Source organism: Rosa chinensis, chromosome 3 (assembly GCF_002994745.2).
Source record: "Rosa chinensis cultivar Old Blush chromosome 3, RchiOBHm-V2, whole genome shotgun sequence".
Taxonomy (NCBI): domain Eukaryota; kingdom Viridiplantae; phylum Streptophyta; class Magnoliopsida; order Rosales; family Rosaceae; genus Rosa; species Rosa chinensis.
The window spans coordinates 2805825-2819432 of NC_037090.1; the positions used below are offsets into that span (position 1 = coordinate 2805825).

General features: G+C 35.8%; 3 protein-coding genes and 1 non-coding gene across 5 annotated transcripts; 2 read left to right on the top strand and 2 right to left on the bottom strand.

Moving 5' to 3' along the window:
* Positions 1 to 1061: 1061 nt before the first annotated feature.
* LOC112191675 lies at positions 1062 to 7017 on the top strand. 2 transcript variants are annotated; one of them, XR_005807869.1, is made up of 10 exons: positions 1062 to 1228; positions 1321 to 1466; positions 1583 to 1689; positions 2023 to 2088; positions 2167 to 2249; positions 2649 to 2695; positions 3288 to 3366; positions 3467 to 3588; positions 3677 to 3770; positions 6660 to 7017. XR_005807869.1 is itself a non-coding variant. In XM_024331065.2 (9 exons), the coding sequence occupies exons 1-8, from the start codon at positions 1172 to 1174 to the stop codon at positions 3551 to 3553; spliced, it is 693 nt and encodes a 230-aa protein (XP_024186833.1). In that variant the 5' UTR covers positions 1062 to 1171; the 3' UTR covers positions 3554 to 3588; positions 3677 to 4647. The 2 variants fall into 2 exon arrangements, 1 of the variants encoding a protein (XP_024186833.1); XM_024331065.2 differs by lacking the exon at positions 6660 to 7017 and having other exon boundaries at positions 2002 to 2088; positions 3677 to 4647.
* LOC112192563 lies at positions 4920 to 5915 on the bottom strand. The gene has a single exon (XM_024332356.1). It carries the CDS (start codon positions 5913 to 5915, stop codon positions 4920 to 4922), a length of 996 nt encoding a protein of 331 aa, XP_024188124.1.
* A 353-nt stretch (positions 7018 to 7370) lies between the features above and the next one.
* LOC112194639 lies at positions 7371 to 8123 on the bottom strand. The gene has a single exon (XM_024334854.2). The coding sequence runs from the start codon at positions 8046 to 8048 to the stop codon at positions 7638 to 7640; it is 411 nt and encodes a 136-aa protein (XP_024190622.1). The 5' UTR covers positions 8049 to 8123; the 3' UTR covers positions 7371 to 7637.
* A 1227-nt stretch (positions 8124 to 9350) lies between these two features.
* TRNAK-UUU lies at positions 9351 to 9423 on the top strand. Its single transcript has one exon. It is a non-coding gene; the product is annotated as a tRNA-Lys (tRNA).
* Positions 9424 to 13608: the final 4185 nt, after the last annotated feature.

Here is a 13608-nt window from a genome sequence, read left to right on the forward strand (position 1 = left end):
ACTAAATCTATTTTCTTTTGCAGATAACTTTTTTTTTTCTTACTATTAAAATTTTTCTTACACATGCAGAGCATGTGATTGCAGCCTAGTATATGTTTAGTACAAGCATCAGTTTTTTAAATATCTATACTATTATTAAGAGATTATGTTTTGTTAGTTAAAATTAAAAATTTTAACAAATTTAACTATGAAAAATTAAAAAATTTTGAGAATAAATTAAATCACAAGGGTAAATAAGATAATTATAAAATATTTTATTAAGAAAATTGAAAAGAAATGATCTCACAACCTCAACTTTTCTCTCCCACTATTTTCTCTCTGCAATAATTACCCGCTGAATCTATTTCTTTTGCAGATTTTAAATTTTTTTTTTTACAATTAAAATTTTTCTTACACATGCTTTTACATGTGATTGCAGATTAGTTAAAATAAACATAAGAGCATATTCTGTAAACTGAACTAAAAATTTAATACAATTGAGTTCAATGTCTTATATCCCCACACTGAGACCAAAACCGTATGCCTCGTAGCTGGCAAATAGTTTGGTCCTATGTGGTTTCACCATCTTTTACTAACAAAATATACAATTATTCAAACCAGCACGATAGTATACAACACTTGACATATCTGTGTCTATAAATTTGTTCAAATATTTAACAATACAAAAATTATCCGAACTAACACAATAATATACTAACATGTACATATCGTGTTTGTGGATATTTTCAAACCGAACTGAAGTAGTTTGTTCGTTGTTCAATCGGGTGATCGATTTTACCATATTTTTTGGGTGAGACTTTCTATTGGGACCTCTTAAGTAGATTCTCCTATTTTTTAATTATTAAATGACCTATATGTCCCTTATATGAAAAGACTGTTACAGACTACAAAATATTAATAAATATATACATTTTTTTGTTCTCTCTCCAAAGCTTTATAATAATAAAATCAAAATTTATATTACTTCTATTATTCACCTCCATTTTCAAATAGAAAGTGTATAAAGCATGGGTAAATAAATGTAGGGTCTCGATAGAAAAACTCTTTTGGATGCATGCGTGCAACCCTGAAAATAACTAAACCCTGCGAATCTTTACCCCGAATTCAAACCCGACCCGACCGTCTGTCCAACCGCATAACAGACTCGCCTGTAGTCGAACCCGCCAAAACAATGGCGGGAGTGTGCTGCTCTCTGAGACTACAGATTCCTCTGCTCTCACTCCCCACGGTAACATTGGAATTCCACCACTCAATCTTCAACTTTCAATTCCCTTTATCTTCTGGCTCTCTCTGATCCACTTCCGACCGTTCGTTTTTCAGACAAACCATGGAATCCGGTGCTGCGCAAAAGCACCCGATAACAATCCCAAGAGAGAAGAAACTCCCCAGATATTGAAACTCGCAGTGACCGGAGTCACCGAGTTCCTCAGGCTTCTATCTCCGTTCAACACAACAACAACAACCAGGTAAGTTTCCGATTTTGTCCCTCCATTTCAAAAAAGCATAAGATTTTGTGTTTTAGTTTGTCTTCAATCATTTTCCGCTTCCGCGGCTAGGGTTTGATTCAATTAATACCCTGCAGATTGGATAAAGCGACTGATAAACGAAGGGATGAGTTTCCGGATGTGGGAATAGATGATGTTTTGATGATTCTCGAAGCGGATTACAAGAATGCGTATTTTGTGACAGGTACATTGTTTTGCATCTGTGACACTGCCCTTTAGTTGCTCGTTCTAATCATTACATAATTTACATTTTACGGACACATTAGTTATTATATGTTGATTATTGACTATGCTCTTAAAATGTTTCAAACTTTCGGTTTTGTTTTTTTTTTTTTTAATATTGTGTGTATGTTATACTTGTCGGACCTTTTCCGTTATATAGCTACATACTTTCGAGTTAAATTGTTTGAGACAGACCTTCCTTGTCTATGTGTGCAACTGAATGTGTTTAAGTTGATTTTTGGGGTGTATGGTTTCTCTGCTACTCTATATGTAGTGATAGTTTCCATTGGAATAGGCATTTTCACCTCCGCAATCTATGCTGAAGACTGTATCTTTGAAGATCCAACTATTAGATTTCAAGGTTAGTTTTAATATTAGCCTAGTACATGTTTTTGTTTGTGTGTGCATCTTTTTGTTTGACATGGCTTTTATTGTTTAGGTACGGAGTTGTATGCTCGCAACTTGAAATTGCTTGTTCCTTTCTTTGACTCTCCATCAATTGGATTGGAAAAGATCAAGAAGGTAGTCAATTGTTAGTTTGATTTCAGTAGTATAAGTTGAGACATACATTCTTCTTTATCTGAGGCCAGAGGTAGACAGATTTATGTTGTAGCAATGTAAATATGCTTTTAGTTTAACCGAAGTCGGTCAGTAGAGTAGTCTAGACTCTAGACGAGATGGAATTTGAGTGAATTGGAAATTAATCTTTTAATCTTCCTTGGATAGTCTGGGTTGTTTATGGTTTCCTTGTCGTGACTATTTTCATTGTGAAAATCTTCATCTCTATATTTGAGTAGGATCAGTAATGACTGATAAATGATTAGTTGAACAGGTTCATAAATGATTGACAGTATGAAGCAAACTCTGTGCTACCAACAAGGAAACAAAGGTTCTTAACTCGGTCTTCTGTTCAATCTGCAGGGTATTGATTCTGAAGCAAACTTTGTTCTAGCAACATGGAAACTAAGGTGCTTAACTTGGTCTAGTGCTATTATAAGTAAAAGACTGACTACTAATCTGAAAAGATACTGCTGATTTGGTGTCAGAGGTTGACTGCATTCTTATGTATGGTATATGCTTGGCAGAGTGGTTTGCATGGAAAAGAATGCCATACAATTTTTTTATATCAATTCTGATACTAGAATAAATGTGATGTTCTTAGATTTTGAATACCCTTCCATCTGAATTTGGCTAGTTGGAGACTTAGCTAATATCACACACCAGTGATGGAGAAGTTGTACTTACTACTACATGATAAAGCCATAGTGTATCTCTTCCTTAGATAACTGATCATTATAAAGCCATTGTGTATGTCTATGGACAAGGATATTGAGGAAGTAAAGAGTAAGAACAACCTATTATAGTAGACCATGTTTGGTAAATATTTCTAATTTACGCAGAGCAAGGTGCTTACTTGCACCTTAAAAAAGTATAGGGGTCTTCAAAAAATGGCTCTTTTATGTCTTGTTCAAAGCAGTTATCTTAGATTGCATTCATCTTATTGCATTCTTTTTGCCCCTAGCTGTTGGCTCATCCCAACTTCTTTTATCTGATATGCAGGACCTACCTGAAGCTCCCATGGAGGCCTTTGATTTCTATTGATGGAAGTACAGTCTATGACTTGGATGATAAGTTTAAAGTAAGAGTAAAAAAGATTTTTAAGTGCTATGCATTGGTACTTCATGTATGATCTTTATTTCCAAGTTGTTAATGGGCACCTGCCACTCTTGGTTTTACAGATTGTAAGGCATGCTGAGAGTTGGAATGTTTCTGCAATTGAGGCAGTTGGCCAGATATTCAGACCTTCTGGAAGGTCCGATGACTGAATGTGTTAAGTCTTAGAAATCAGAACGAGCTTCAGGTTTGTATAACATTAAATCCATATGAGTTGCTGATCTGTTCACTGGAAGGTTGGCATTCTATTTATTCCATGTATACTCTTGGAACAGGTATTGCCATTACTTTTCTTCATTCTCAATGGGCCATACACCAATATTATATGACATCCTACATCTCAGAAAAATGTTACAGTCCGCTACTCCGGTTAGTGTTGCTTTCTACCAAATCTTACTTTAAGAGGGTGCATGTTGTTTCTGGTTTTTCTTTGACTTGTTTTCAGCTACCATTTTGTTCTATGTAGAGGGCTTCAGATATAGAAGTTTATAGCTGAATATTTGTTTGGTGAATCTCTGTATCTGTATTTTAGGTTAGCAACTTGTCTCTAGCTAATTTGAGACCGTCACTTGTTAATATGTACTGGTTTGGTGCTATTCAAAGAGTCTTGGATGGACCAAGGTCCACCTGCACCAAGAGTTAATTCTGCGTACCGTTCATGCCCATTGTACTGTTCACGCTCCGAATTACACTGTGGTCCACGTGCACCTTGGTCCATACTAGAATTTTCGCTATTCTATTCCCTATTTGGTATCGTCAATCAGGCCAGACAATGTGCTCTTAGAAACCCGGCAAAATTTCCCTCAAACCTTTTGCCTCTAGTTACTGTAGACAGTATGCAGTCCAAAATTTATGATCTAGATCATAAAATTTACACAGAAAAGTTGCTGCATATTAATTTGTTTTCCAAGAGAAACTAAGAAAAAAAAATCAACTTTTTAGGAGCTATGATTATTACAACTGGGGAGAACTAAGAAGCATATGTCTGCAATGATGATAGGGAACACAGTCATGAAGAGACTATAGACCTAAACTATAGGGACAGTAAAGTAGTAATGAAAGCTCCTCATGGTTTACTGCAGAAAGTCCAGGCTTTTCCATTAAAGGGAAATAAAAAAGGCTAATGGATCTTCAAAAGATATATGTGCACCACAGCTGAGTTGGTTCAGTGCTCTAGTAGAGAATCCAAAGATGCAAATGTGTATGTGCTTATGTTTATGATAGTTCTGAGTTCCTTTGGTTTGAGTTTTGGAAAAATACTAAAAAGTACTGTGGCCTTGTGGACTTTGATTGTTGCTTATTGCTTATGCCCATGATCCTGAATTATTTTGAATAGTTAGTGATGGGAAATAGACTTCAAAATTTGAAAATTTTGCTAAAAGTAATGATATACTGATAATATACACACAAGAAATCACAAGAAAATTTACATCCAGAAGGAATTATTTCCGATTTCGAGCAGTTCCTTACATTGAAATTAATAAATGAGAGTATCAGATCATAATGCATATTGCATTGTCAATCCTTCCTCCAAGCATAGAGCAACAAAGAAAACCCTCCATTACTACCACAGGACCTAGTGGATGAAGAACATGAACTCCTCCCACCATCACTGCTTTCCTCAGCCCATTGCAACACACTTGAGCATGATGGGGATGGCGATAATGAGACCATCGAAGGCATTGATGCTGAAGCAGCCGACATGGACAAGCTCTTCCTCATCAACCTCTTCTCAGTACCTACCATTTCTGGCCACACCCCACCATCACCAACTTGGAAAACAAATACACCATGTCCAGTGCCATTAGTAGTACCTGTACGATTATTAACCCAGTTGAACACATCCCAATAGAATTCAAATTCGACTCCACCAACGAAAATTCTCTCATTGCCTCTGAACTTCCAAGCCAACCTTTTCACAATTAGGCTAGTTTCTCCATCAACCTTTACTTTAAGAGTACCTTCACTGCACTCTATGCCAATTTCATGCTTAGACCCCAAGAACTGAGCTCGAGATATGTAATTCCTATGCCCAAACACATGCTCTCGCCTTGACAGTAGGGTCGGTTGTTCAAGTTGGTGAGTTCCAACCAACCCTGATCGTCGAGTCAACTCATCCAAAAGATCCCCTAGAAAGAACTGAACTTTGGCATTGCAAGAAATGGCAATATAGAAGCCAGAATCGGGCTCAGCCGAGTTGTGAGCAAAGTTAGCCTGAGTGAAGTCCCAGTACAGTTTGATTCTCTGGTAATGGTGGTGGGTTAGATGGATGGACTTGGAACCTGGTTTAGTTCGGAAAAATGAGAAGGTTGTTGGGTTGAGAGAGATGGTGATGGAAAAAGAGTCTGGAGCATGTATTGTTAGGGAGTGAGAGAAGAGGGCTTTGGACCAAGTGAGAGTGAGATATGTGGGCGAGTTGCAAAGCTGAGTTTGGTATATGCAGGTTATGAGGTTTTGAGGCACTTGAGAGCTGCTTGAGATTGTGTTGGGTTGGCTGAAACATGCTGGGATCATGGTGTCAAATTCTGGGGCTTAATTGTTACTCAAACCATGAAGCAGTTGAAGAATTGTGGGAATGAAGTTTGTAAGCTGAAGAAGTGGAGCCTTTGTCTTTGGGGCTTTGCTAGTAGTAGTGGTAGTATAAGAAGAGCTTTTGGCTTTTGGTTTTTGGTGAGATGGTGAAGCAAAACTGCAAAAGGTGTGTTTATGCTTTGAATCTTGATGATGAAAAATACAAGGCCCTCATCATCACCATCATCAGCACCAATAGCTAAGCCATACAGCTACAGTTGTTTCATGTTATTTCCTCCTTAATTTGCGCCTTTGAAAGGGTTTTAAATTTATCTCTTTCGCATATACAAATGGGGGAGTAATGAGCTGGGTTGCACTGTGGCTTCTGGGTCACAGTTGCAGGTGACCATGGTTTTATTTTATTTTACTTTAAGGGTAAGTCACTAATCAAGTCTTCTTCTTTATGTATTTGTTCTTCTTCCTATGCCATATCAAAAGGAGTCTAGGAGATGGGGCCTTGGGAAAAGAGGAGAGGGCCGGCCAACCACTTTTGTATGCTAGCTTCGCTTCGCTTCACTTTAGTTAAAGAAGAAGACAAAGCATACATGGCATGTAACTTCTTGCATTATAAATTGACAGTTACACAAAACCATGCATATAACTCTTTTCTTCTAGATTGTGGATAATTCTGTTCATTGGCCTAATGTAGAGGATACAAGTTTCTGATCTAGCTAGTGTGGCTTGCAGATTTTGAGGCAGATTTTTGAGGCAAGCTCTCTTGGGTTCAATGCTGCTGGGCACATTCCCAGCACATCCCTATTTCATAGCCTAAAAATATGTTTTCTTCTTTTGGTGAATGGCTTTGGTCCTGTTGATCAAGATATAGTACATGTACGACTAACCTAGCCTTGTAAACTTTTGTGTATACTAATCTGATCTGCACAACCTACAAGGGTTAGTTCTTGTATCTAATTCGAGTTCTTACTACAACCATTTTTCTTTCTTTGAAAAACAGTAATGGAAGAGATCAAGGATGTAAAACAATCTCAATGCTAGATTAGTACTGAGTTAAGAGGCTTGACATTCTGCACTTTGAAAATTCTACCATACTAATGATCAGAAGTTCAAAATAACTTCCACTTCAGATTTTAACCTCAAGATCAATAGATTCAAAACGTTTTTTTTTGCTCGACACTTTGAGAAGATTTGTGATCGTCAGGCCCAAAATTGCTTATAAACCTGAAATCTACTAGGAATCAAGAGAAGGTAATAGCCCGATTAACATATATGCCAGGACCCTACTGTACTAAAACAAAGAATTAGCAGATTTTAGCAAAGAAATCTATACAATGTTGAAAGAGATCCTCGGAAAAGGTAAATGATAAGGTCTCATTTGATTAGTTTGGCAAAATGGAAATGATTTAATCTCTTAACAGGGAAAAAACAAGAACAAGGTGGTTGCTAGATCAGCCGAGAGGATTCCATTTCTCAAGAGTATCAGCACAAGGATGGAAAGTTTAAAACTCGTTCATTCTCCCATACAATTCCAAGTTGCTTACCAAACATAAGAAATGAATTCTTTTCCTATTTGCTAACTCGTCATTCGCAAAATCAATCCCTAATTCATACAATCTCGGAAGTATTTAGCCAATTAGAGAAATGCAAACATCATAACACAAATTTCACATGCCTCTCAAAACAAACACATCCACCCTCAAAGCCTCCCTATCCCCTATTCTGTTCGTGTTGAGCTGCCCTCATAAGCAGACTCCCATGCTCAAGCGCCACCAGCACCGGCGACCCCCCAATCCCACGCGCCACCCCGAGCATGATCTCCCTCAACAGCTCTTTAAACTCACCCCGGTCAACGACGCCGTTTTGATCCGCATCGAACCTCTCAAATATTTCATCATGCAAACCGTTCAACTCCTCTTTGGGCTGTGACACGTACCCTATGCCCGGCAGCAGCTTACCAAAACCCGAACGAAGCTCCTCCTTCGACAACACGCCGTCGGCGTTAAGGTCGAGCTCGTCGAAGCATTCCTTGCTGCATTGCTCGAAAGGCGTCGTGTCGTCCACGAATCCGGCCACCGTGGAGTCGTTTAGGGCATGCACAACAACGCTGGTGATCTTCATTCTCAAGTGATCGGAGATTCAAAGAGTTTTTCTGAGCTGGAGTTTTTTTCGGTCAGTTTGGTGGTATATATAGAAGAAGTTGATTGGTTCCTAACTTTAGGATACGCGTGGTTGATGAGCCTTCATTGTAGAGGCTTAGCTACTGGGTCACTAGTGAGGGGCGTGTGATTACAATATTGCTTTACAAACAAGGTAATTAAGATCTTATCAAAAAAAGAAGTTAATTAAGAACCCTACGTTCCACCAAATTTTCACATTTATGTATCAAAGAGAAAAATATAAATTCCCAACCAGAAAATGGTTGCGCAATTGCCTGGTAACTATTGCTGTAAAATAGTTAATGGAGAAGGGTTAAAAAAAACTAATTGAGCTTACAAATTTACAATATAGGAGATTATTGTTCGCTCAGTTTTCTTTTGTTTTCTACTTTGAAATGAAAGATTTCGATCACTATTTGTGTTGGAGTTTAAGTGAGTATATCCCATGTACAATGACAAGCTAACAGCGTTGCTCATAAGCTTGCCCTTTAAACAAAGAAAACAACAAAAAGTGCATAGTAGAAGTCAAAAACTACGTACAACCAACATATTATTTTTTAATTACCATCTAATATTATGTTAGAATTTTCTTTTTTGTTACAAGAAAAATTACAAAAAGAGCGTAGATTGACAATATGAGACTATTAATAACAACACTACTAACATTGTCGATGAATTGCCACAATATATATATATATATATATATATGTAAATGTCACAGTTATCTATACTATTATTAAGAGAAGAGGCTTTGTTAGCCAAAGTGGGCGTGAAAAGACAACTTAATCCTTAGACTATAGACTATCTAAAAATCTATACTTATTATTAAGAGAAACGACTTTGTTAGCCAAAGTGTGCGTGAAAAGACGACTTAATCCTTAGACCATAGACTATCTAAAAATATTTTTTAATAAATGATGGTCATAATCGTAATAAACAAAATAATAGAATAAAATTTTAATTTATTTCCCCATAAAATCTCTCTCTATAACTTTCCCACTTCCACAGTTCCACAGCAAAAGATGAGGAAAAAAAAAATACAAATTTCAAAACTCCCCACATTTCTCCAATGATTATTTTGTTTTTTTTTTTCTTTTAAAAATACCCACACACAAAATGTGTGTGTGTTTTGGTCTAGTAACTTATAAGGGATCTTCCTTTTGTTAACATTTTGTTCCATATTTAATTCTTCTCAAAAGTGGTGTGGATTTGTAAGTTATTTATATAAATATAAATGTTCATCATTCAACAAAAATCAACAACAGCCGTCTTAGCTCAGCCGGTAGAGCGCACGGCTTTTAACCGTGTGGTCGTGGGTTCGATTCCCACAGACGGCGTTTTGGGTCACAATCTGTGTATCTCTAGTTTCCCTATTTTAAGGATCAGGCCCAAAACATTTCGGGCCTGAGGAATTGGGCTAGGGTGCTTCTTCTTTTGTTTTTTAATGAAAATATCCAGGGTTAGGGTGCTTTTTTTGGACTTATATAGTTATATTGTGCTTGCTTCTCGTCATGTCCCAAATTTTAAAAATGTTTCTGAAATTTTTTTTTCTTTAATATTGGTTGCTGCAGGGCTCTTATAATAGTGACAATGAAGGAGCGAGCATAGGATCCCCACTTGAACATATGTCTGCATGTGGACTGTTTTTGTTTATGTGCCACCTAACCTCCAAACATCACACATGCATATATGCCTTGGTGGCAAATTCTGATTATCCAATATCCATACCAACAGATTGTGATATATATATATATGACTCCAAAAATTTCATGCAGCCTCTACAATTGTTTTATATATATACACAAAGGTGTTACAGATATTCATATCACGTAGCCAACCAAATTTGAGAACCCTTTCATTACATCTAATGGCTTAATCTGTGGGCTAGCTAGTTGATGGCTCTGCATGAGATATGTTTGATGACCTGTAATTGTGGTAGTGTTCTAGAGGAGCTACTACAATTGTTCAAAGTATCATTAAAAAGAAATTAGGTGTTTACATAAATGTTCTCAGAGAAAGTTGGGGGTGACTGAATGATGAATGAAGCAATGATTTATCTTCGTCTGCATGCTTGTTTAATGATGATTTCAGAGGCAGTATTAATTTTGTTATCAGGTCTCTCGATCATAAAAATTAATTAATCTAATTCATTGACATTTCTTTCTTATTAATATCGGAATATTTTAATTTTAAATTGATAAAAATAAAATGAAGATTGAGATAATCGAAATTATCCAAATTTTATAAGTTGGAGAGTACTTGTTGATAAACAATCTTATAATCTATGGTTTTGGGGAAATACAGGATTGCTCCTTATTCAACCAAATAGTGGAATGGTTACTCATTCCACTAAATACCCGCATTTTTTATTTTTGGCTAGTAATAAGCCATAATTTTACTAGGTTAAAATTTATTCTCATTTTTTGTTTCTAGTTTATAAGAGTCAAATGCATGACTCAATGCACGTGTTTTTGGGTTCATATGTGGCAATACAATATTTAGTTTAATACTTCAGTATATTCAACCATCTAAATTTGCAAATCTCTTAATTTTTGTTCAAATCTAAACTCGCGGCTTGTACTTTAGTCACTGGTCAAGAAGATGATAAATAAAAGATCGATCACCTAGAGATTAATGTATATTTTTATATATAGAAGTCGTAATTAATCCCTATAAAATATATATGGAGCATCAATTCCAAGTACTTATTTGATTTTGGCTTCATTTTTGGAGTCAGTCACAAACCCTTTCGTATATTTTTGACCCTTGTGTGTACGGAATCCATGGGTTCAACATCAACCTGTCAAGTTAGGAATATTGAATTTGTTGATGGTACCTCATAACATTATTAATCTTTATTGTTAATCCTTTGCTGTGTTATTAAATATTAATAAAGCAAGAAATGCCATGCAGAAAGCATCACACGATTAAAAAAACATGTGGTACGTTGTTATATAACTTTAAAAAATTCAATATTGGTAAAAATCAATTGCATCAAGGTGTTTTTATGTCAAAACTCAAAAGTGATAAAGTAGTTTTGACTGTTTTAATGTAATAAATTTAATCGTGCATCAATTCCATTCGTTTCTTAAAAATAACAAAACTGGCGACCAGTTGTCCTGATGCATTTTACAGGTTGGCATCAAAATGATATCAAGTATATTGTATTGCGTAACTTTTTAAATTCAACTTAATGTAGGGATCAATAAAACTTGTAAGAGATTAGGATAGACTTACTAAATGGTTCATAAAGTGGATGTCATCATAAGTTGCTAGTTGAACATGATGTAATGTCTTAGTAAACTAATTATTGAAAATGATATTGGAATTCTGAAAGGTATTCTGGCATAAACCATTCTGGCTTTATGGTGATTCTTCATTCTTTTGATTGTTTATGAATCTTTCTTTGCCCTTTGGCCTTTACCAGCATACAATTAACAAGTAGGCTAGTGATCGATGGAGTCATTTTCCCATTTTTGAAACAAGCAATCAAATTACACTTTTCCGTACGAAGGCACACAAATGACACAATTGAGGAACATATAATATAGAATATACAAGATGTTTGCTAGATTATACATCTGAACCCTAGAGTAAACCCTAAAGTACTACTGTACATTTTTACACAGTTATAGGACCCCCGAGCTAGCCTCGCTAGATTTATAGGATATGATTAAGTAGTTCATATTGACATGACTTTACGTTAATTTGATCTTACCTAAGCTTTTTAGAGACCTAAATATGCATAGACAACTAACTAAATTAGGCTAAAAACTAAGTACTAAAAGTTGTGAAAGGACCAGACATTAGAGTTGTCTGAATGCAGTGATACACCACTTGTACGTGCATTCATGCATGGATCATAGTCATCGTACATCGAGATCAAATACCGAACCCTAACCTCCCAAGCTCTCCATGTGCTCTATCAAATCAGTAGTTCAATTTGTTAGCTTCTTCTGCAACACAGAACAGCTAGTTTTCTTTTTATTTATAATATAAGTTAAACTAATTATATGTCGGCCTATGATAACAATCCGGTAAAGCTCAACCGACAACTCTGGTCTGAACCGATCAAATTAGGTTTACCGAATTCCATCTTTTCTTGAAGATGTATGACTTATAACATCGTCCGTGACCACACTGTTTTCTTTTCGAACTTTCGGCGAGACAAACTCATGTGTTCTGTTGGTGTTCAAACTGATCTTTATGATCTTATCCTATTTCTTATTGTCTCAATGCACAATTGTACAGAGGCATTAGTGATTAGTTGGAACTTCTTTTTCATGATTTCTGGAGTTGAAGAACTCAATGAACACAGATTTGTACCTTCTACCTTATTATCTATGAGCTTTCAAATTGGGTGGACCATGTCACCAAACTGAAAACTCATCTTCTAACTACTCATGTGCTCTGACTGCTCTCTCTGGTTGAACATAAGAATAGTCGGTTTCTTTGAGCAGCTAAATGACTGGAATATCCTCACAAGCTTAAATAATATTCATCAATGCAGCAGTTGGGGAAACCCTAGCTAGCTTCTTGGTAATACAGTCTTAATAATTAATGCATTTGAAATTTTGAATTAATTTAATCCATACCCTCCAAGTCCGAAGGAAGTAAGCGCCAAAACCAACAACTACGTAGGATTGTAAATAATTAAACAGATTAAAACCAAGTGTCACTTTGAAAAGAATATTATTACAACAGAAACTGTGTATTTCTGACAAAATCACATGGATATATATGTGTCCAAACTTCATGCAATGTCCGTTTGTTTCTGTTCTGAAGTTTTTTTTTAATGGCTTAATGGTTACTATCATCTAGAACCGCGACAATTTAATCTTGTTCGATCAGTTTTTTTTTTTGTCAAAGTAATAATACCAAGTGAACAAGACACTTATCTTATTCGATCAGTTAGCTGCAAAAAAATCTTCAACAACTATTCATTACGTATCGATAATACTGTGACTATTTTCAACGCAAAATAGTAGTTTTTGGCAAACAATCATGGACTGGTTAAGGCCAACTGACGATAGGTTTGGGAAAATCTTTCCCCAAACGCGTTGCGCGCTTTGAATAATAACTTGCATTATTGATTTGGTGAAATCATCAACATCATTGCACATTTTCAATTACCCTAATCAATTTGCAATGAAAACATCTGGACTGGATAAAATTTGGATAATAGCTTTGACCATGGAGGAAACTTTTGATATCCACAGTTACTGATCAATGAAATGCTTTCATTAATTAACTTTTCAAGAGAATTAACTTGATATATGCAAAAGAAAAAAAGAAAAAAAGAATAACAATTAATCTGATAAAATCTCGCAAAGAAATATGGCACGACATCTGTACAGATGAACTTTGTTTGAAAACTTCATCATCGTACTCTGACGTAGAAAAATACTTTAATTTGCGGCTCTGCTTATCCGTACATGCATCCCAAGTTGTCTGATAAATTTTTGAATATGTCCCCTTTATATTTATTTTATTTCTTGGAAAGACAATTAGCTTGATAAAAT